This window comes from Oncorhynchus masou, chromosome 22 (genome assembly GCF_036934945.1).
Source record: "Oncorhynchus masou masou isolate Uvic2021 chromosome 22, UVic_Omas_1.1, whole genome shotgun sequence".
Taxonomy (NCBI): domain Eukaryota; kingdom Metazoa; phylum Chordata; class Actinopteri; order Salmoniformes; family Salmonidae; genus Oncorhynchus; species Oncorhynchus masou.
The window spans coordinates 46,890,308-46,915,538 of record NC_088233.1 but is presented as its reverse complement, the minus strand read 5'-3'; the positions used below and the strand labels follow the sequence as shown (position 1 = coordinate 46,915,538).

The 25,231-nt window shown below is 42.4% G+C and overlaps 1 protein-coding gene across 5 annotated transcripts in view; it reads left to right on the top strand.

Annotated features, from left to right (window-relative positions):
- Positions 1–13,483: 13,483 nt before the first annotated feature.
- The window catches only part of ptprja (protein tyrosine phosphatase receptor type Ja), a 67,253-nt gene continuing 55,505 nt past the window's right edge, over positions 13,484–25,231 (top strand). For all 5 annotated transcript variants that reach the window (XM_064930345.1, XM_064930344.1, XM_064930343.1 and 2 more), the window contains exon 1: positions 13,484–13,768. In XM_064930345.1, the coding sequence (XP_064786417.1) occupies positions 13,691–13,768 (78 nt within the window). In that variant the 5' untranslated portion in view covers positions 13,484–13,690. The remainder of the gene's footprint in view (positions 13,769–25,231) is intronic.

The window sequence follows — 25,231 nt, the reverse complement described above, 5'->3', positions numbered from 1 at the left end:
AGACTCCTCACAAGTCCTCAACTGGCAGCTTGATTAAATAGTACCCGCAAAACACCAGTCTCAACATCAACAGTGAAGTAGCGACTGCAGGATGCTAGCCTTCTAGACAGAGTTGCAAAGAAAAATCTATATCTCAGACTGGCCAATAAAAATAAAAGATTAAGATGGGCAAAAGACCACAGACACTGGACAGAGGTACTCTTCACTTTTGACGTTGAGACTCGTCAATACATGTTAGAATAACCTTTGGCAGTGATTACAGCTGTGTGTCTCTCTAAGAGCTTCGCACACCTGGATTGTACAACATTAAAACATTTCAAGTTCTTTGAAGTTGGTTGTTTATCATTGCTAGACAGCCATATTCAAGTCTTGTCATAGATTTACAAATCGATTTAAGTCCAAACTGTAACTAGGCCACTCAGGAACAATCAATGTTGTCTTGGTAAGCAATTCCAGTCTATATTTGGACTTGTGATTTAGGTTATTGCCCTGCTGAAAGGTGAATTTGTCTCTCAGTGTCTGTTGGAAAGCAGAATTAACCAGGTTTTCCTCTAGGAATTTGCCTGTGCTTAGCTTTAGTTTATTTTTATCCTAAAAAAACTCCCTAGTCCTTGCAATAGGAGAAGCATACCCATAAAATGATGCAGCCACCACCATGCTTAAGAATATGAAGAATGGTACAGTGACGTGCTGTGTTGGATTTGCCCGAAACATAACCATTTGTATTTAGGACATACATTTAATTTCTTTGCCACATTTTTTGAAGTTTTACTTTAGTGCCTTACTGCAAACAGGACACATGTTTGGAATATTTTTCTTCCGTACAGAATTCCGTCTTTTCCTTCTTTTCCCTCGGTCAGATCCACGTTATCTTATCGTCCGGGGTCTAAGAATGTGAAGCCGGATGCCCTTTCTCGCCAGTTCCCCAGTTCCAGTGAGGATCAGCTGTTTGGATCCAACGTCCCCCGATGTCCTGGGGTATAGAGACTGTAGTGATGCGCAAGGTAGGGAGGCAGTTCCTGACGGCTGCCCACCTAACAGACTTTTTGTCCCTCTTGGGGCACGGTCCAAGGTACTTCAGTGCGCTCACTTGTCGCGTCTCACCTCTCATCTGGAGGACAGCGAATGCTAGAGTTTCTGAGGAGGAGGTTTTGGTGGCCAATGGGGGAGGCGGACACTCTCACCTTTGTAGCTGCCTGTCTGACACTCGTCCGGGACAAGACTGCTCGTCAGCAGCCTCTGGGGCTTCTTCATCCGCTGCCAAAACCTTCTCGTCCCTGGTCTCATGTCTCTATGGATTTCATCACGGGCCTTACATCCTCAGAGGGCCACACTGTCATCCTGGTCATTGTGGACCACTTCTCCAATGGGACACATTTCATTCCACTGCCTAAGCTTCCATCTGCCCGTGAGGCTGCTCAGCTAGTCATTCAGCATGTTTTCCACCTTCACGGACTTCCTCTGGACATCATATTCATTTGATTCGATGTTCAGGAGTCTTATGGCTTGGGGTTAGAAGCTGTTTAGAAACCTCTTGGACCTAGACTTGGCGATCCGGTACCGCTTGCCTTGCGGTAGCAGAGAGACCAATCTATGACTAGGGTGGCTGGAGTCTTTGACGATTTTTAGGGCCTTCCTCTGATACCGCCTGGTATAGAGGTCCTGGATGGTAGGAAGCTTGGGCCCAATGATGTACCGGGCTGTACGCACTACCCTCTGTAGTGACTTGTGGTTGGAGGCTGAGCAATTGCCATACCAGGCAGTGATGCAACCGGTCTGGATGTTCTCGATGGTGCAGATGTAGAACCTTTTGAAGGATCTGAGGACCCATGCCAAATCTTTTCAGTCTCCAGAGGGGAAATAGGTTTTGTTGTGCTCTCTTCATGAATGTCTTGGTGTGCTTGGACCATGTTGGTTTGTTGGTGATGTGGACACCAAGGAACTTGAAGCTCTCAACCTGTTCCACTACAGCCCCGCGATGAGAATGTTGGTGTGCTCGATCCTCCTAACCCTGTATTCCACAATCATCTCCTTTGTCTTGATCACTTTGAGGGAGAGGTTGTTGTCCTTGCGCCACACGGTCAGGTCTCTGACCTCCTCCCTATAGGATCTCGTCATTGTCGGTGATCAGGCCTACCTCTGTTGTGTCAACAGCAAACTTAATGATGGTGTTGCAGTCATGCCTGGCCGTGCAGGCGTGAGTGAACAGGGAGTACAGGAGGGGACTGAGGAAGCACCCCTGAGTGGCCCCCGTGTTGAGGATCAGCGTGGCAAATGTATTGTTTCCTACCCTTACCACCTGGGGGCGGCCCGTCAGGAAGTCCAGGATCCAGTTGCAGAGGTAGGTGTTCATTCCCAGGGTCTTTAGCTTAGTGATGAGGTTTGAGGGCACTATGGTGTTGAACACTGAGCTGTAGTCAATGCATAGTATTCTCACATAGGAGTTCCTTTTGTCCAGATGTGAAAGGGCAGTGTGCAGTGCAATAGAGATTGCATCATCTGTGGATCTGTTGGGGAGGTATGCAAATTGAAGAGTGTCTAGGGTTTCTGGAATAATGGTGTTGATGTGAGCCATAACCAGCCTTTCATGGCTACCGACATAAGTGCTAAGGGTTGGTTGTCATTTAGGCAGGTTACCTTAGTGTTATTGGACACAGGGACCATGGTTGTCTGATTGAAACATGTTGGTATTACAGACTCAGACAGGGAGAGTTTGAAAATGTCAGTGAAGACACTTGCCAGTTGGTCAGCGCATGCTCGGAGTACACGTCCTGGTAATCCATCTTGCCCTGCGACCTTGTGAATGTTGGTCACATCGGTTGCAGAGAGCGTGATCAAACAGTCATCCGGGACAGCTGATGCTCTCATGCGAAACGAAAATAGAAGTTATTTAGATCGTCTGGTAGGCTTGTGTCATTGGGCAGCTCTCGGTTGTGCGTCCCCTTGTGGTCTGTAACAGTTTGCAAGCCCTGCCACATCCGATGAGCGTCAGAGACTGTGTAGTATGATTAAATCTTAGTCCTGTATTGACTCTTTGCCTGTTTGATGGTTTGTCGGAGGGCATAGTGGGATTTCTTTTAAGCTTCTGAGTTAGAGTCCCGCTCCTTGAAAGCGACAGCTCTACCCTTTAGCTCAGTGCGGATGTTGCCTGTAATCCATGGCTTCTGGTTGGAGTATGTACGTACAGTCACTGTGGGGACGACGTCATTGATGCACTTATTGATGAAGCCGGTGACTGATGTGGTAATATCCTCAATGCCATTGGAAGAATCCTGGAACATATTCCAGTCTGTGCTAGCAAAACAGTCCTGTAGTTTAGCATCTGCTTCATCTGACCACTTTTTTTATTGACAGAGTCACTGGTGCTTCCTGGTTTAATTTTTAGCTTGTATGCAGGAAACAGGAGGATAGAATTATGATCAGATTCGCCAAATGGAGGGCGAGGGAGAGCTTTGTAGACGGCTCTATTTGTGCAGTAAAGGTAGTCTACAGTTTTTTCCCTCTGGTTGCACATTTAATATGCTGATAGAAATTATGGAAAACAGATTTAAGTTTCCCTGCATTAAAGTCCCCGGCCACTAGGAGCGCCGCCTCTGGATCCCAGCATCGGTCTGTGATGGTATGTAGACAGCTACGAATACAGATAAACTTTCTAGGTAGATAGTGTGGTCTATAGCTTATCATGAGATACTCTACCCTAGAAGAGCAAAACCTCGAGACTTCCTTAGACATTGTGCACCAGCTGTTGTTTACAAATATACATAGACCAACACCCCTTGTCTTACCAGAGGCTGTTGTTCTATTCTTCCGATAATGTATAACCCGCAAGCTGTATGTTATTCATGTCGTCGTTCAGCCTTGACTAGGTGAAACATAAATATTACAGTTATTCATGTCTTTATTCAGCCACGACTCGGTGAAACATAAGATATTACAGTTTTTAATGTCCCGTTGGTAGGATATACGCACTTTTAGTTCATCCCATTTATTTTCGAGCAATTGTAAGTTGGCTAAGAGTACCGATGGCAAAGGCATATTAGCCACTCGCCGCCTGATCCTCACAAGGCACCCCGATCTCCTTCCGCGAAATCTCAGTTTCTTTCGCCTGCAAATGGCGGGGATGAGGTGTCACGCGCTGATCTTATTATTCTCTATGTTTGGTTAGGTCAGGGTGTGACTCGGGTGGGAAATTCTATGTCTTCTGTTTCTTTGTTTTTGGCCGAGTGTGGTTCCCAATCCGAAGCAGCTGTCTATCGTTGTCTCTGATTGTGGATCATAGTTAGGCAGCCCTTTTTCCCACCATTAGGTTGTGGGATCTTGTTTTCTGTTTAGTTTCTGTAGCCTGACAGAACTGTGCGCTTTCGTTTTTTGACTTTTGTCACGCCCTGACCTGAGTATTCTTTGTTTTCTTTATTGTTTTGGTAAGGTCAGGGTGTGACATGGGTGATGTATGTGTTTTTGTACTGTCTAGGGGTTTTGTAGGTTTATGGGGTTGTTTGCCATCTAGGTGTTTATATATGTCTATGGTTGCCTAGATTGGTTCTCAATTAGAGGCAGGTGTTTATCGTGGTCTCTGATTGGGAACCATATTTAGGCAGCCATCTTCTTTGGGTATTTTGTGGGTTATTATCTATGTCTAGTTGCCTGTGTCGGCACTGTTTATATATAGCGTCACGTTTGTTGTTTTGTAGGTTTGTTTTAGTGTTATTTCTTCATTAAATATAGAACATGTATTCATATCACGCTGCGCCTTGGTCTCCTCAATACGACGAGCGTGACAACATTGTTATTTTGTTTGGTATCATCAATAAAGGTATGATGTACGCCTACCACGATACACCTTGGTCTCCTTCTACCAACGAGAGCTGTTACATGAGGGGCTGTTCGGGTGTCTGGAGTAAATCCCTTTTGTTCAAACTCAATAAAGAGAACTTCTTTGTCCAATCCAAGGTGAGTAATTGCTGATCTGATGTCCAGAGGTGCTTTTAGGTCATAAGGGACGGTAGCAGCAACATAATTTACAAAATAAGATACAAACAAGCAAAATAGCTTGGTTGGTGAAGAACCAATAAAACGACAGCCATTCTCTCTGGTGCCATTATACACATGGTTGCTTACGTTTGCAAGTATGACCCCTATGTGTCTGTTTGTGCTGCAATCTTCTCTGTTTACGCCAAGCTCTACTGCCACTGAGTGTGTGTGTGTGTGTGTTTGTTTATCTGTGTGTGTATGTATCATTATGTGTGTTTGTGTGTATATATCATTGTTTGTGTGTATGTATCATTGTTTGTGTGTACGTATCATTGTGTGTGTGTATCAGTGTGTGTGTGTGTGTGTCATTGCATGTCTCTGTGTGTGTTTATACAAGCCACTCTCTGCTCTGCAAGGAACTAGTCTTTAATGGAGTGAAGATAATGTTCTTCCCAAGGGGCCCCACCCTCTCCCTGGGTCCTCTGACAGAGTGATTCCCCCCCCCCCACACACACACACACACACACACACACACGGCCACAGTCCTAATATCATCTTTAGTATGCTAATAATGGGTAACACTTTACTTGACACCCAGCGTGGTCATAACCATGTCATAACACTGTCATGACACATATTTAGACCTGTTATGGTATATACTGCGTTATATTATGGCTGGTTATGACCCCTACATAAGAGTGTAAAACCCACAAAACCTACCACAGAAGTTATTTAATGGTTGGTTATAAGACCTACATAAGAGCGTCTCAAACTACTACACAAGGCAAAATATTCCATTACACCATAGCCTACATGGCAACAGTATGTTTATGTTATAGCATTTTTAAAATTGTATTTGCCATATAAAATGACCTTTTGTTATCGCGCACACATTGATGTCAGATATGCACCTACCTCAATGATCTGTTGTTGATGACTGGGATGAATGCAGGGGCAGACTTCAGGAGCAGGACAAGACACCCTCTTTTTGACTGATGACTGATATAAGGGCATGTACGTGATAGGCCTATCTGGCTTATACTGTATGATTAGGATGGTCATAATTCTTCTTGACAGTGTCATTAAGTGTATTTTCTTAGTCCGAGTAAAGTGACACAGGATGGTCATAATTCTGTGATGATGACAGAGAAGCCGGTGTTTGGAGGATATATTGGCACGGGTGTTTGCAAACGGTGCCAATATATCCTCCAAACACCGGCTTCGAGGGCATTCTCACTTTTATACAACGGGTTACCAACATATTAAAATAATAATTTACAATTTCATGAACATTATTTTTAGGAATTTATCCACAAGATATAGTGGAGTGGGTCTGATAACATAATTATCTGTACAGAGAGATTGTGAGCCCTGCATATTAAGAGTGTCCAAACTAAACAAGGTAGATATGAACTGGAACATGGTTTTGGCAGTAAAGACGTAAACATCCACAGTCACTGGTCATGATGGGAATTACAGTTTGACAAATGAGGGAGAGAGGGAGGCAGAGAGAGAGAGAAAGAGAGAATTCTCAGGGGGGTAGATAGTTTCATACAGACTTAAATGAAACTCTATGCCCTTTAATGGATGGTTGGGACAGAGATTTCAAATGTAAAAAGACATTAAAAAGTACTCTCCCTTTAGCCAAGCGTTTGGACATTGAGTACAGAATGGTGTCCTGTGTGAATTTAAGGATTCTTCTCTTCTCTCTGAGGACCTCAGGACAACCTGGCCTGATGACTCCTTGTGTCCCCAGTCGACCTAGTCGTGCTGCTGCTCCAGTTTCAACTGTTCTGCCTGCGGCTATGGAACCCTGACCTGTTCACCGGACGTGCTACCTTGTCCTGGACCTGCTGTTTAAGACTCGCTCTATCGCACCTGCTGTTTCTAATATCTGAATGATTGGCTATGAAAAGCCAACTGTCATTCACTCCGGAGGTGCTGACCTGTTGCACCCTCTACAACCACTGTGATTATTATTATTTGACTCTGCTGGTCAACTATGAATGTTTGAACATCTTGTCCATGTACTGTACTGTTATAATCTCCACTCGGCACAGCCAGAAGAGGACTGGCCACCCCTCAGAGCCTGGTTCCCCTCTTGGTTTCTTCCTATGTTCCTGCCTTTCTAGGGAGTTTTTCCTAGCCACTGTGCTTCTACATCTGCAGTGCTTGCTGTTTGGGGTTTTAGGCTGGGTTTCTGTATAGCACTTAGTGACATCGGCTGATGTAAAAAATGGCATTATAAATACATTTTATTGAGTACATACCAGTACAGTCCAATACAACAGAGGGACTCTGTGATTCTGACTGAAGAGGACTTATCCCCCCCTCCCCCGCCTAAAGAATGTATTTTTAACAGAAAACAGGATCCTCCATTATAAGTGAATGGGAAAATGTCAATCTTCGTGTAAACAAAAATATGTTTAGAAAACAGTCATGGTCCCAATGATTGCTTCTAATACACCAGATGTGTGTCCATGAACCGATTATTACAGAAGAAGTTATACAGATAATTAAGTTGCTAATGGCAGCCTCTAGTATTCTTGCAATGTCACATCCTGGAGTAGCTCAAACTGCGCATATTATGAATCCATGAGATGCCATCTTAATCGACATCATTTGGCTTCAATGCATCATTGAGTCTTCACAAAGGAATGAATGATGTCACGTGATCGATGGCTTTGTCCATTCATATACAGTAATCACTTTCTCCTCACCTTCCTCCCTGAACTTAGCCTGCCCTGGTTGCCATATCAGGCAACCCGGCTACCCTGAACTCTGTATAAGCTTAAACTACACTTTCTGCAAACACTGAGTGGCCCCGTCCATCTTTTCCTAGGATAGTCATTATGTGGAGTTTCTGGGAGTAAGACATTGTTAAACTCACAAGCACAGTTGATATTCCAGGAAGTGAATAAGAAACATTCCCAGTTTACATTAGGTCCCAATGTGACTTAAATGGGTATTTCCTTCATGGGGCTCCTTGGGGAATATCTAACATGAAATGCTGACACAAGCATCACAAACATTTGTTTTCATAACGTTTTTCTCTCCAAACCAGAGAGGCCCGAGAGCAGTGGAGGGTGCAGAGGGAACAGTCTTAGTTTGCTAGAGTATGTGACAGAGGAAAGGCGGGGCCCATTTGGATCTGACCGTTTTAAAAACATCCTCCCATAATTATCTTATATTTATTTTAATTAAACTCCAGTGGAATCGTTGGGGTGGGGGGGGGGGGGGGGGGGAAATGTGTCTGCCCATCCGGTGTAAAAGGTGTGATGCAGACAGGCTCAACCTCCATTGTTGACACATGCTCAACTTTCAATTGCCCTGTTAGAGACAGACTCAACCTCTCTACGTCTTGGAGCAAAGTAGCCCTCCTCCTGGAGACCTCCTTTGCTTCCAGGTTTTTGCTCCAGACGTAATCTAACACATCTGATCCAGCTAATGAATGTCCTGATTGGTAGCTCATTAGTAGAATCAGGTTTGTTAGAGCAGTAACAAACTTAAGCATACCCAGGAGTTTTACAGTTCAAAACCTGCACCCCGAATCTTACAGTATCATTCGGTGTCGGTTGAAACTCGACTTGTCTTAGCCTACCTGATGAGCTGACCTACTCGTGGAAAAAAAAACACCCAATTCTCGCATATCTAAAAGGAAGGGAATCAACGAGGGTAGAAGGAAGGGAGTCAACAAGGGTAGAAAGGAGGGAGCAAGGTTTTTGGATTATAATGCAGCCTAAAGCACCTTGAAGACACCTCGGGACATGTGTGGCCAGCAGCCAGTATATATAACCCCTTTTCCTTAATTAGGAAAGTCCATTGTGTTCAGTATTTGCTCTGGCTGGAACCTGAGTGCTCTTGTTTCCTTTCCTCCCTTCTTCTTTTGAAGGAGGGAAAACATTCATGTACCTAAAAAAATGTACTCAAAAGGCACCCTGGGAAATAAATATGCAAATAAGGCTATTCCCTAGTGTTAGAACAACACCCCAAAACGAGTTGGGTATCAACACAGGAGTCAATTATCTAACACTGAGAAAGTGTTACAGCATCTGCTCTAATAAAGTGTTCGTTTAAGTAGGAATTTGCAACACCCATGGTGGCTGACCTTTAGACCGTCATAAGAAGGTTAATTTCCATTCTAGTATTCTAATTCTCAATTCTATGATAACTAGGCCCACAAAGAAAGGCCTTATGATATACAGCATGTAATGTATTGTCAGAAGGTTAATTTTAAAGGCTAATAAGGTCTAGTGGAACCACTCATAAAAGATCTAGGCCTCCCGAGTGGCGCAGAGGTCTAAGGCACAACTGGCTGTGATCGGGAGTCCCATAGGGCAGCGCACAATTGCCCCAGCTTCATCCAGGTTAGGGGGGGGGGGTTGTCAGACGGTTATTGTCATGCAAAAAACTGCCGGGCCCGTGGTAATTGACCGCTAATTAACATGAACATGTTTAGCATCTCCAGGCCTCCATGCATACAAGCCAGTGATGAACACCTTTGGAACATCAACATTTAAAAAAATCTAATAAGTAAATTTAATTTACACCATCAGAATAAATTCATGATTTATTTTTAGTCAGGTCTAAAGAAACATTATGATATGAAGAAAATGCATTTCAGAAGAACAGAATATGAGTTGGCCTGCTGTTGTCTAAATTATCTGTCCATGCCCCATGCCATAGGTTTTAGGCTAGTTCATTTAGCTGACAAGATATGCAAGCCTTGTTCTATTATTTTATTTTATATGGTTTTATAGTAAGAAACGTGTAAATGGACATAGCTGAATAAAATAGAAATTATATTTCCCCATTACAGAGCGACTGCTCATATAAAGTGGCTATGTTAAGCATAAAAGTGATCATTTGAAACAGGTCCTATATGCTCGATTTAGAGTTATTTAGCAACTTTAGTTGCGAATGATACAAACCTTACACTCTAAAAATTAAGAGTTCAACAAGGGTTCTTCTAAGATCCTCAAAGTTCTTTGAAGAACCTTATGTCACACCCTGATCTGTTTAACCTGGCTTTCTGCCCGTCTCCACCCCCCTCCAGGTGTCACCCATCAACCTAATTATCCCCAGTGTATTTATACCTGTGTTCTCTGTTTGATGCCAGTCCGTCTTGTTAGGTCTTACCAGCGTGTTTCTCCGTCTCCCTGTTTTCTCAAGTTATGTTTCCTAGTTTCCCACGGTTCTGACCATTCTGCCTGCCCTGACCCTGAACCTGCCTGCCGTTTTGAACCTGTCTGACTCAGACCTGTTTGTGAACCTCAGCCTGTCCTGGCCCCGAGCCTGCCTGCTGTTCCGTACCTTATTGACTCTGGCCTGGATTACAGACCTCTGCCTGCCCTTGACCTGTCTTTTGCCTGCCCCCTGTTTGGGTCAATACGCATGTGACTTTAGCTGTCTGCATCTGGGTCTTATCCTGAGTTCTGATACCTTAGGGTTCTTGGCACTGAAAATGGCCCCCAAAAGGTTCTTCCAAGAACCCCATAGGAGGGGGGTTCATCGAGGAACCTCCTTATTTGGTATTTGTTGATTGATATCCATTAAATTGTCAATTTTTGTGTTTTAGAAAAATGTGAACCAATATGAATAGATAGATGGTATGATCAGAAAACAATATCAATTTAGATTATACAGGGGACAAACCTTAAATTTAGGAGATTTCTACATTTTTCAGTGAAGTGCCTATACCTGCTGTCCTTTCAGAATCAAATTCAAATGTTTCAGTTGGGCAGTGAGGTTCCCGCAAGAACCCCCACCAACTAAGGTGTCTTGGGTGTCGTTGGAAGTAGACCAAAGTGCAGCGTGTTGAGTGTACATTTTCTTTTCTTTTAGTCAATGTCATCAACAAATGACAGAAACAACTGTGAAGCTTACAGGGCTATAGTGCCACAAACAAAGTTAACTACCCATACTGAAAGGAGGGACAAAGGGCTACCTAAGTATGATTCCCAATCAGAGACAACGATAGACAGCTGTCCCTGATTGAGAACCATACCCGGCCAACACATAGAAACAGAAATCATAGAAATAAAGGACATAGAATGCCCACCCAAATCACACACTGACCAAACCAAAAAGACACTCTCTAAGGTCAGGGCGTGACATAAGGAGGTAACTCGATGAACAGAGCTTGAGAGGAAGAACCTTTTGGGGGCCATTTTCAGTGCCAAGAACCTTAAGGTTCTTTCGAAGAACTTTGAGAATCTTAGAAGAACCCTTGTTGAACCCCACCTTTTTAGAGTGTGTTCCTGTAGCTACCCAGAGCTTCATTTGGGAAAACAAGTCAAATCTGGTCAGGAACATCAATAGTAACGTGTTCACAACGAAACATACAGTGTATTCGGAAAGTATTCAGACACCTTGACTTTTTCCACATTTTGTTACATCACACACAGCCTTATTCAAAAATGTATTGAATTGTTTTTTCCCCTCATCAATCTACCCACACTACCTCATAATGACAAACAGATAAAAAACGGAAATATTACATTTACATAAGTATTCAGACCCTTTACTCAGTACTTTGTTGAAGAATATTTGGCAGCGATTACAGCCTCGAGTCTTCTTGGGTATGACGTTACAAGCTTGGCACACCTGTATTTGGGGAGTTTCTCTCATTCTTCTCTGCGGATCCTCTCAAGCTCTGTCAGGTTGGATGGATGGGGAGCGTCGCTGCAAAGCTATATTCAGGTCTCTCCAGAGATGTTTGATCAGATTCAAGTCCGGGCTCTGGCTGGGCCACCAAGGGACATTCAGAGGCTTGTCCCAAAAGTCACTTCTGCGTTGTCTTGGCTGTGTGCTTAGGGTCGTTGTCCTGTTAGAAGGTGAACCTTCGCCCCAGTCTGAGGTCCTGAGCGCTCTGGAGCAGGTTTTCAGCAAGGATCTCTCTGTACTTTGCTCCGTTCATCTTTCCCTCGATCCTGACTAGTCTCCCAGTCCCTGCCACTGAAAAACATCCCACCATGCTTCACCGTAGGGACAGTGCCAGGTTTCTTCCAGATGTGACGCTGAGCATTCAGGCCAAAGAGTCCAATCTTGTTTCTCATGGTCTGAGAGTCCTTTAGGTGCCTTTTGACAAACTCCAAGTGGGCTGTCATGTGCTTTTTACTGAGGAGTGGCTTCCATCTGGCCAATACCATAAAGGCCTGATTGGTGGAGTGCTGCAGAGATGGTTGTCTTTCTGGAAGGTTCCCCCATCTTCACAGAGGAACTCTGAGGCTCTGTCAGATTGACCATCGGGTTCTTGGTCATCTCTCTGACCAAGGCCATTCTCCCCCGATTACTCAGTTTGGCCAGGTGGCCAGCTCTAGGAAGACTTTTTGGGGTTCCAAACTTCGTCCATTTAAGATTTATGGAGGCCAGTATGGTCTTGGAGATCTGCAATGTTGCAGACATTTATTGTTACCCTTCCCCAGATCTGTGCTTCGACACAATCCTGTCTCGGAGCTCTACGGACAATTTCTTCGATCTCATGGCTTGTTTTTTGCTCTGACATGCACTGTCAACTGTAGGACCTTATATAGACAGGTGTGTGCCTTTCCAAATCATGTCAAATCAATTTAATTTACCACAGGTGGTCTCCAGTCAAGTTGTAGAAACATCAAGGATGATCAATGGAAACAGGATGAACCTGAGCTAAATTTCAAGTCTCATAGCAAAGAGTCCGAAAACTTATGTAAATAAGATTTTTATTTTATTTGATAAATGAGCTGAGATTTCTACAAAACTTGTTTCAGTTTGTCATTATGGGATATTGTGTGTAGATTTTTTAAATGTATTTAATCAATTTAGAATAAGGCTGTAAAGTAACAATGTGGAAAAGGTCAAGGGGTCTGAATACTTCCCGAATTTACTGTATGAAAAACACGTATGTATATTGTGGATTGGGTCTAGCATTTTAGCTACACTTGATTTAAGGGATTGCACTTTTGGGACTACTCCATGTTTTCCTTCAAAGACGGGCCAACAAAATCAAGCCAGTTCAATACATTTGGTATATGACTCAGGTCTGGTGTATGCAAATAAGGGACATAAGCCCATTGTAAACAACCAGTATCAATACACACAATATAAATAATATTAAAATGATTTAGGTGTGGAGATAAGACTTCAAATCAAATGTTATTGGTCATGTACACATGTTTTAGAACATACTTACCGAAAGCTGTGATTTTAGTTTCCATAAACATTTGCCTTGGCTGTGCTTGGAATTGTTGAGGAACCCTGTCATGGATGCATTTCTTAACACTGTTTCGCGGAGTTATGGCAAGAATGTGGGATGGCTACATTTCTGAATGAAAAGACTTCCTCCCCGAAGTCCTCGCGGAGGAAGAGGACCCGGTAACTTTAGCAACAGCATTGATTAAATGGCCACAGAGACCATTGCCAGAAAGTGAAGGAGAGGAGGAGGCGCATAGCCAAGCTGACTGCACAGGCATGCACACAACTATAACTTCTGAAAGTGACGCCAGAGGCCACCGCTCCACCCCGCAAAAGGGGACACAGAAAAGTAACTTCTTCCTATAAACACCACCACTCATTTGGCGACCGGAGCCAACGCAACAGTTTACAAGACCACACCAGCGACAAGGCTAAACTGTACGCGTCTATAAAATCAAAAGTCGAGGAGATAGTTTTCGACAAAAAAAAGTAACGTTTGGAATTGCAAGCGCACACCAGCAAGAAACGCTTGTGAAGTTTCTCCCAGATGCTTGGCGCCATGAGCCGAATGTCCTGCTTCGGTGTTCTTCTCAGGACGTCTGTCGTCCTATATCTGTTTCTCAAAGTAAGTGATTGATTTGTATTTGACAACATAAACACAACTTGGAGAGGTTTTACGGTCTTGTTGTTTCTATAGAAAAGACACAATATTGTGTCATAAATGACGATACTGAACATTGCACCTGTCGCGTCAGGTAGAGTTCTGTTCTTTTGCCAGCAAGCGGCTGCTGCATGTAAGACTTAGGCCCATCACTATCAGTCTGTATAGAGAGTCTGTGAACATGAGTTTGTAAAGTCATTGAATCATAATAATAATGGAACATCTTATTTTTTTCGATTTTTTTCTTCTTCTGTCAAATCCATTCAATTTGAAAGGTTACAGAATGTATTCCGTTTATGACAGTGCTTCCATTGTGCAATGAATACGGTCTTGTTGGAATTAGGACTGTAATCAATTCATGTCACTAAGTAATTAATACATTGACCTTTACGTTTCAACAATATTAAGCTATTTATTCGCATGGGGGCCCAGGATTGTCTGCATTCAGTTGGATGTGAGATATTGTGTTAATCTCTTTCCAATACCCTCACATTTTTTTGACAATTATTTCATACAGTAAATGCAAAAATGCCACTCTGGGATTCAGTATTTTATATTTAGGCATAATATGGGTGTGATTCTTATTGTTCTCTTTAGGCTATTTGATATTTATTCATATGTCTTTTGTTAATAAAGGGTCTTTTAATGGACTCAACATGTACAATAGGCTACACAACAAGCGTATTGCCAGCTACTAGATTAGGTACTACAGACCCATCTGTCATAGTAGAACGTCATATTCATACAAACACCAACAATACCAACAGACTTAATTCGCAAGGAATAGGGCACAATATACACAAACACAACATTAAACATGCTTTGCACAAACAGTGCTTGCAAAAGTTGTCAGACCCCTTGCATTTCTTCATGTTGTATTGTGTTTCAAAGCGGGATTTAAATTGTTATAATTGTTTACAAAAAAATGTCAACAATCTACACAAAATACTCTAATGTCAAAGTGGAAGAATATTTATTACTTTTTTTTTTAGATAAATAATAATATTAGAATATAGTTGTTGCAGAAGTACTCGGCCACTTTGTTTAGGCAACCCAAAATTAGGTCAGGAATCAAAATGTTGCTTTACAAATCACATAATAAGTTACAATGACTCACTCAGTGTGGAATAATAGGGGTTGACGTGATTTTTGAATGACTAACCCTTCCTCTGTCCCCCATACATACATACGTAAGTATTGAATTTCAAGCACCCATCTGTAAATAGCCCACCCAACCTCCTACCTCAACCCCATATTGTTTTTATATACTTTATTTGCTCTTTTGCACACCAGTATTTCTACTTGCACATCATCATCTGCACATCTATCACTTCAGTGTTAATTTGCTAAATTGTAATTACTTCGCTACTATGGCCTATTTATTGCCTTACCTCCTTACTTTATTTGCACACACTGTATATAGTTTTTCTATTGTGTTATTGACTGTACATTTGTTTATTACATGTGTAACTCTGTGTTGTTTTTGTCACACTGCTTTGCTTTATCTTAGCCAGGTTGCAGTTGTAAATGTGAACTTGTTCTCAACTGGCCTACCTGGTTAAATAAAGGTGAAATATATATGTATATTTTTAATTCAACTACAAAGACCAGAGATCTTTTCAAAATCTTTTCAAAAGCCTCATAATGAAGGACAGTGATTGGTGGATGGGTAACAATAACAAATCTGACATTAAATATCTCTTTAAGTATGGTCAAGTTAATAATTATGCTGTGGATTATGTATATATTAAACCACCCAGACACTTCAAAGATAGTTATTCTTCTGAACTGAGCTGCAGGACCGGAATAAAACTGCTCAGGGATGTTACCATGAGGACATCCGTAATAAAGAAAAATAATTTAAAAAAACAGCTACAGAGTTCAATTGCTGTGATGGGAGAAAATTGAGGATGGATCAACAACATTGTAGTGACTCCACAATAATAATAACAATGACCTAAATGACAGAGTGAAAAGAAGAATACAAACATACAGAATACAAATATCCCAAAACATGCAACAAGGCACTAAATTAATACTGCAACAACAACAAAAAACACAGCAAAATAATAATTTTTGAGCCTGAATGTAAAGCCCTATTTTTGGGGGAAATCCAACACAACACATCACAGAGTAACTACCTCCTATTTTCAAGCTTGGTGGTGGCTGCATCATGGTATGGGTATGCTTGACATCAGCAAATACTGGGGAGTCTTTCCAGGATAAAAAGAAACAGGATGGAGCTAAGAACAGGCAAAATCCTGGAGGAAAACTTGCTTACCAATAAGACAGTGAGTGAATGGCCAAGTTATAGTTTAGACCTAAATCTGCTTGAAAATCTATGGCAAGACTTGAAAATTGCTGTCTTGCCATGATCCCCAACATCTTGACAGGGCTTGAAGAATTTTGAAAATAATAATGGGGAAATATTGCACAATCCAGGTGTGCATAGCTCTTTTATAGACTTACCCAAAACTCACAGCTGTAATCGATGCCAAAGGTGTTTTTAACATGTATTGACTTGGGGAGTTGAATACTTATGCAATGACAATATTTTTGTTATTGAATTTCTATTAATCTTTAAAAAATATATAATTTTTCTTTCACTTTGACAGAGTATTTTGTGTAGATTGTTGACAAAAAAATGACAATTCAATTAATCCCATGTTGTAACACAATACATTGTGAAGAAATCCAAGGAATACTTTTGCAAGGCACTGTAGTTGCTGGAGCCCATTAGCCATTTAACCTGTGCTTATCCTACCACTATTTGACTATAAACTAGGTCCACCGCTCTCCAACTGATCTTTCTGGAGAGGGTGAGTGAGAATGGCATGTGAAGATGTATGAGTCCCACACAAAGGGGTCAGGAATTGAATGAGGACTGTGTGTGTGTGTGTGTGTGTGTGTGTGTGTGTGTGTGTGTGTGTGTGTGTGTGTGTGTGTGTACTTGAGAGGGCTGTGCTTGTATCCTGACATGATCATGCTGTTTTGGACGTGGGTCCTCATATACAGTGGGGCAAAAAGTATTTAGTCAGCCACCAATTGTGCAAGTTCTCCCACTTAAAAAGATGAGAGGCCTGTAATTTTCATCATGGGTACACTTCAACTATGACAGACAAAATCAGAAAAAAATATCTATAAAATCACATTGTAGGATTTTTTATGAATTTATTTGCAAATTATGGTGGAAAATAAGTATTTGGTCACCTACAAACAAGCAAGATTTCTGTCTCTCACAGACCTTAACTTCTTCTTTAAGAGGCTCCTCTGTCCTCCACTCGTTACCTGTATTAATGGCACCTGTCTGAACTTGTTATCAGTATAAAAGACACCTGTCCACAACCTCAAACAGTCACACTCCAAACTCCACTATGGCCAAGACCAAAGAGCTGTCAAAGGACACCAGAAACAAAATTGTAGACCTACACCAGGCAGGAGAGCTGGGACCAAAGTAACAAAGCCTACCATCATCAAGGGCATTGAAGATGAAACGTGGCTGGGTCTTTCAGCATGACAATGATCCCAAACACACCGCCCGGGCAACGAAGGAGTGGCTTCATAAGAAGCATTTCAAGGTCCTGGAGTGGCCTAGCCAGTCTCCAGATCTCAAACCCATAGAAAATCTTTGGAGGGAGTTGAAAGTCTGTGTTGCCCAGCAACAGCTCCAAAACATCATTGCTCTAGAGGAGATCTGCATGGAGGAATGGGCCAAAATACCAGCAACAATGTGTGAAAACCTTGTGAAGACTTACAGAAAACATTTGACCTCTGTCATTGCCAACAAAGGGTATATAACAAAGTATTGAGATAAACTTTTGTTATTGACCAAATACTTATTTTCCACCGTCATTTGCAAATAAATTCATAAAAATCCTACATGTGATTTTCTGGATTTTTTTTTCTCATTTTGTCTGTCATAGTTGAAGTGTAATTATGATGAAAATTACAGGCCTCTCTCATCTTTTTAAGTGGGAGAACTTGCACAATTGGTGACTGACTAAATACTTTATTGCCCCACTGTATAACGTGTAGGCTACAGGAGTAAGACTTCAGGCTGAGAGAGAGAGCTCAGAGCAACGCTTTACATCCGTAATCTTAAATTTACTAAATGATTTATCAAATAATATATAACTTAATATTGAAAAGTGAATCAAAAGTATTCCACAAACGGCATGTGCTGACTTGCTTGTTACAAGTTAAATACATATGTTATTCCAATGGTAGTTCCACTGGTAGTAGTTTTGAAGGGAGTTGCTGGAAGAGCTGTGCCTATGAAAAGTGCCCCAAACAGTGAGAAGCTTTGGTTTGGCGTGTCCACCCAGCCTAAGGGGTTCCTGAGTGGCGCAGCGGTCTAAGGCACTGCGTCACAGTACTTGAGGCGTCACTACAGACACCCTGTTTCGAATCCAGGCTGTATCACAACCAGCTGAGATTGGGAGTCCCATAGGGCGGCGCCCGATTGGCCCAGCATCGTCCGGGTTTGGCCGGAGTAGGCCGTCGTTGTAAATAAGAATTTGTTCTTAACGGACTTGCCTAGTTAAATAAAGGTTACATTTCAAATTAAAACATTTTAAACGGGGTAATTTAAGGGTGATGAGGAAGTGGTGATGTAGTGATGTGGTAAGGCGATGCCTTATCACCTTGCCATCTTCTATGAAGAGTACACACAGTGATCCTGATGAGAAGAGGTCATGGTACATATGCAAAATAGATTTTTAATCCTGTTCATATAACACAGGTAGAAGAGACAGTCCGGCCTCTGAGGTGAACTGCACTATAGTTAAAGGGTAAATATCACAAGGGAAGTTAGCAGAATCTGTTGTTCAATTTAAGCATTATGCTAATTGTATTTGATTTATTTTATTTCACCTTTATTTAACCAGGTAGGCTAGTTGAGAACAAGTTCTCATTTGCAACTGCGACCTGGCCAAAGATAAAGCATAGCAATTCGACACATACAAAAACACAGAGTTACACATGGAATAAACAAAACATAGTCAATAATACAGTAGAACAAAAGGAAACAAAAAGTCTATATACAGTGAGTGCAAATGAGGTAAGATAAGGGAGTTAAGGCAATAAAACGGCTATGGTGGCGAAGAAATTACAATATAGCAATTAAATACTGGAATGGTAGATGTGCAGAAGATGAATGTGCAAGTAGAGATACTGGGGTGCAAAGGAGCAAGATAAATAAATAAATACTGTATGGGGATGAGGTAGGTAGATAGATGGGCTATGTACACAGGTGCAGTGATCTGTGAGCTGCTCTGACAGCTGGTGCTTAAAGCTAGTGAGTGTGATATGAGTCTCCAGCTTCAGAGATTTTTTGCTAATTAGTTGAATTCATATATAACCAAATCAGCAGAAAAATTGGGAAATGGGAGGACTGAGAAGGGTGACCTAGCACTGGGTGGAAAGATTTAAGTAAAACCGTATAATGATCCAATGGTCAACTTTGAATATCAAAGTCGTCCTCTGAAGTGGATAGTGGGAAGAAGGATTGGCCATATTGGATTTAGAGAAAATTAAACCTTTATTTCAAAAAATACAACATATTTAACAGAATTCTTCACTGATATTACTTCATAACCTCCACATTTCGCTCTACCGTTAACCTCAGATCTTTTACGGTCAATAAGGAACATTGTTTGAAATAGAGAAAACCTGTGAGAAATAGACGCTACTATTGCAGCCATTTTTCTAATAACCCTCAGTTTGTTCTAGGCTGGCCCCTGGGGGACTGTGGAAGGCTTTGAGATTAGGATTTGTATGTGGTTGAGAGCAAGTTCCTATTGATAGCTCTCGGGTACTGATAACCATGGTTGTGAGAATGTGTGCGTGCATGATTGAACAGTGGCTGGCAGTGCCACCAAAGGGAGAGATTATGGTGATGATGATGGTGGGTAGGGGACCGATAAGATAAGAACCATTTCAGAGGAGGGCACCTTTGTGTTTCACAGCTCAAAGGACCCAGGGGTCAAAAGGTCAATAGGGAAAAGGCACTTGAAAGTATTTTACATAATCTCGTTCCTGTTATTGTTCTTGCTGGCAATTTTTTGGGTTCTTTTGCTTTTTCTCTTACTCTCTTTCTCGCCCACTATGTATGTAATGTTCTCCTCCCATACTGATGACATCACTCCCACTTCTCTTCCCCGCTTTCTCATCCTTCCCCTTCCTCTTCCTTCTCTGTGCCCCCTCTCATCTACTGTTTCCCAAGGGTGAAAGTATTCAGACCCATTAACTTTTACCACATTTTGTTACGCTACAGCCTTATTCTATAATGTATTTAATACCCCCCCCCTCATCAATCTACACACAATACCCCATAATGACAATACAAAAACAGGTTGTTCAAATTTTTGGCACATTTATAAAAAAAAAACAACGGAAATATCACATTTAGATAAGTATTCAGACCCTTTATTCAGTACTTTGTTGAAGCACCTTTGGCAGTGATTACAGCCTCGAGTCTTCTTGGGTATGACGCTACAAGCTTGCCACACCTGTATTTGGGGAGCTTCTCATATTCTTCTCTGCAGATTCTCTCAAGCTCTGTCAGGTTGGTTGGGGAGCATGGGTCGAGAGCCCTCGCTCCCCTCTAGGGGTCCAATAGAAGGACATGTAAAAATCTGAGCGAGTGATGGAACTGATAGGTTAACATTGGATCTGAAGAGCATCCAGTTTCCCCATTGGCCCGTAGGGTCTTTGTGTTTTGTGTTTTTGAGACTGTATGGAAAATAATAGATGAGCGCGAGAGACTGTTTTCGTATTGAAATGCAGAATTCTGAGTTTACAAAATATTAAGAACACCTGCTCTTTCCATGACAGACTAACCAGGTGAAAGCCATGATCCCTTATTGATGTCACTTGTTACATCGACTTCAATCAGTGTAGATGAAGGAGGAGGAGACTGGTTAAAGAAGGATTTTTAAGCCTTGAGACAGTTGAGACATGGATTGTGCCATTCAGAGGGTGAATGGGCAAGACGAAAGATTTAAGTGCCTTTGAATGAGGTATGGTAGTAGGTGCCAGGCACACCTTTTTGTGTCAAGAACTGCGACGCTGCTGGGTTTTTCATGCTCAACTGTTTCCTGTGTGTATCCACAATGGTCCACCGCCCAAAAGGACATCGAGCCAATTTGCCACAACTGTGGGAAGCATTGGAGTCAACATGGGTCAGCATCCCTGTGGAACACTTTCGACACCTTGTAGAGTCCGTGCCCTGACAAGTTCTTCATGTTTCGTATACTCAGTGTGTGTACTAAAAGCAGGCGAGAAGTTGACATAAAAACAGGGAGCTAAATTTTGTTCACTGTCAAGTATCGACAGTCAATCTTCCAAATGGGTTTATTTGCATTGAATGCCACCTCCAGCACCCACACAAGCAAAAAGACAGCATCACAATAGACTGTCACATCCCTATTTATTTCGTAACAGGGAAATTTGTATGTGATTTGTACACATGAAAGGATTTCAGACGGCAGCATCGACATGGCCTCTGAGATTAAATAGCCCTGTTAACGACAGTGTGGGTGGTGAGATAGCAGCTACAGTTCGGAGAGCGAGACCCGGCAATTAAAGACCCAGGAAAAGTACATTGCTTTGCATGAGTTTATCATGGAATGATTACTCTCGTCTGTGTGTGTGTGAAATGACTTCTCTGCCAGTGAACTCATTTTTGATGGGAAAATTGTGACGTTGCTATCAGTGGGTCCATCTCGGGGAAAAAGGAAGAGAGTCCTTTTCTCCCGTCCCCTTTTATAGTTACGTACGCAGCTGTGGACAAGTTGCGGTAACATCTACATTTAGGGGTGTTTTCCTGGAATAAAAAGCATGGATACACACACGCGCACACACACACACACACACACACACACACACACACACACACACACACACACACACACACACACACACACACACACACACACACACACACACACACACACACACACACACACACACACACACACACACACACACACACACGGGTTAGATGGGGACAGAAGACTTTTGATTAGTTCCCTAATCAAAATTGTGACACAATACCTCTGTTGAAGTCCTCTTTCCATTTACACGAACACCATCACAGCACTTTGTGATGTCGTGTTTGGTGCCACGCGACATTGGTGGCGGTCAGTGACGTTTATTATGAGGGAGGACAATTATTTTTTTCATGAGCATGGCCTTATTTCTGTTACAGCATGTTGGATGACTATCATTCATATTCCATTTACCCAGTTCAATGTAACATCGATAGGTTTAGGCTACTACATGATACTCAAATGTTCCCTATAACCATCATGAGGTTGCTACAACCTAGCCTGTGAATGAACGTTTACAACTTGGGTGCACACAGGTCGAGAGAAAAAATTGAGATGACAGACCGTGTCACATGGACAGACAGTGACACATTCAATACCGTCTTGCACACTCTTGCCTGCATCTAGCTTATCTAATCATTAGTCCAACAGTTGCAAACGAGAGTTTCTATTGGACAAATTCAGGTATTTTTATCCCCGTTTCGTTTGCTTTCGTTTTACAAACTTCTTTCAACAGAATCGGTGGAATGAATACACTCCTGATCAAGCATAAACGCAGTTCACTTTCATAGCAGCCACGTCGTTTTCCCTCTCACCTTTTCCCTTTGTTTGAACCTTTTCCCTTCAATGAACAACACATCAGCTGTATGTGACCAGGCGAAAAAACCTTTCCAAGCCAAACCATGTCATAACCGCTACACACAACCTACATCATTGTCCCCATATTAAAATCCTAGTCAACATAACTAATATAACTAATGCGTTACTAAACCCGATACAATCATGCAGTAACGTTAATTTGTATAGTCAGTAAGCAGTTACACTGGCACGCCCAGGTGGCAATAAATTAATAAAACCAAAAGCTTAACTTGACTTGGAAGAGTTCCAGTGTTGTGTTGGTTAGTCATAGCCAGATAGCTAACATAGCATCCCTCTGTTTGAGCAGAGTGTTTGAGTAACTCAACTAATCAGCTGCATTTGCTAGCTAAGTAAGTGAAACTGAAAGTGAAAAAAATGACTAAATCTCTCTCTTGCTTCTCCTTCATTTTTGAAGAAATACATTTGTTGAAAACTTTTCAATTATTGTCTCTCTCTCTCTTTGAGTCAACTACTCACCATATTTTATGCACTGCAGTTCTAGCTAGCTGTAGCTTATGCTTTCAGTACTAGATTAATTTGCTGATCCTTTGTTTGGGTGGACAACATGTCAGTTCATGCTGCAAGAGCTCTGCTAGGTTGGAGGACGTCCTCCGGAAGTTGTCATAATTACTGTGTAACTCCATGGAAGGGGGTGGGAACCAAGAGCCTCCTAGGTTTGTATTGAAGTCAACGTACCAAGAGGAGGACGGAAGCTAGCTGTCCTCCAGCTACACCATGGTGCTATCCTACAGAGTGAAGTTGAGGCTAATATAGGCCTTCATTGCAAAACATTGTGTTTTAATCAATTCTTTGGTAACGTGAATATATTTAGTATAGTTTTATTTTAAAAGGATTAGTTTTTAGTTTTTAAATTTTTATTTTTATGAAATTTACTAAAGGAGGATGGTCCTCCCCTTCCTCCTCTGAGGAGCCTCCAATGCATAACATATAGAACTGACATCTTATCCTTTATCTTTTGGAAATCAGGACTTATTAAGCCTGATCTCAAACAGCACAGAGGCGCCTGTGTTCATCGCGGGTCAGAAGTACGGCTGTCACACAACTGGTCATATCAAGTGTGCTTTAGTGGAATGCTGCACAGCCCACTCCCTCTATCCCCTATCAGAATCCATACAGGCCACTTCCAAATGAACAGCCCCAAACATGTTGCCTCCTGAACAGGCCTCTGACTCCTCTGCATGTCTATAACGCCTGACAAAGAGACCCAGGGCTACAGCCCCATGTGAATGAGAGACCAGCTTCTCTGACTGACTGACGGATTCAAAGCTCTTATTGTCAGCAGATGCCTAATCGCTCCCTCTATCACTGGTGGCCTATGAAGCAGCTACGGCCCGGACGTTGGGATGTGCAATGTAATAGCTGTTTCCTTTTTTTGGGCTGGGTGGACGGGGAGGGGCTGAACTGGAAAGGTCAGGATGAGTTCTCCTTTAAGGATGAGGAAACTGGCACTGTGCCAGGAGAGAGAGAGAGAGAGAGAGAAAGAGAGAGAGAAAAAAATAAAAGAGAGAGCACAGCGAAAGAGTCGACAAGTTGGCGGGTTACATCGTTTCCCCTGAACTGGTGGATTTAGTGTATGGTTGGTATGATAAAATTGACACTTCAGCTGTGGATAAACATAGCTCTCAGTATCCAAGATCTTTGTGAACCACCGATTGGCTTCACTGTTTTACAATGAAAGAAGGAAAATTGCCCAGTATTTCAGTCCCATTAGCGTGCTTCATGCACTATGCCGCTGTGGGTCTGTGGTGGTTTTGCTCTCATACCCATCTTGGACCAGGTATTGTGCTGTGGTGCACAACTGCTGACCGTATCGACACACACACACACACACACACACACACACACACACACACACACACACACACACACACACACACACACACACACACACACACACACACACACACACACACACACACACACACACACACACACACACACACACACACAAACACACCCTGTAGTCCACTGTTTGCTGGGCTGCCTGTCTAGCGTTTTTGCGTGAGTGCGGCTGCAGCTAGGGCAGTAACCTGAGCAGGGAGAAGTGGTGCCGATTGTTAAACAATAAGGCCAGATAGGCATCTCCACACAGCAAAGCACACTATAGCACCGCCGGCCTGGGACGCCAAATACCACTCAGCTGATTTCCATAGATCCCGATCAGAGCCACGATACAGTAGGTGGTGTGGGACACTAGAGTGGGAGGTAGGATGGGATGAAAAAGCACAGGTACATGCACACACACACGTATACAGACGCACAAAGGGCTGCATGCACGCACACACACACACACACACACACACACACACACACACACACACACACACACACACACACACACACACACACACACACACACACACACACACACACACACACACACACACACACACAAATGACCAAAAAAATGACCCCAAAAAAGAGACTAAAATGACACAGAAGACAAGCCTAGATAACAACTAGCTCATCCACTGAAGATACTTGTCTTTTCTTTTCAAAACTTCAATTAAATTACCAATATGGGATTTTCCTTTTTATTGACTACTTTGGTCCAAAGTAGTGACTGGCTAAACAGTAATTGGAAAACAATCTCTCTGTCACATCTGCCAGCCACTGACTCCAGGAAACTCAGCAAACAAATCCAGAGGCAAATGTATCTGAAAATGGCTGCCATCAAACAGACATTGAACTTTCTCTGGGGTACATGGTGTGACACAAC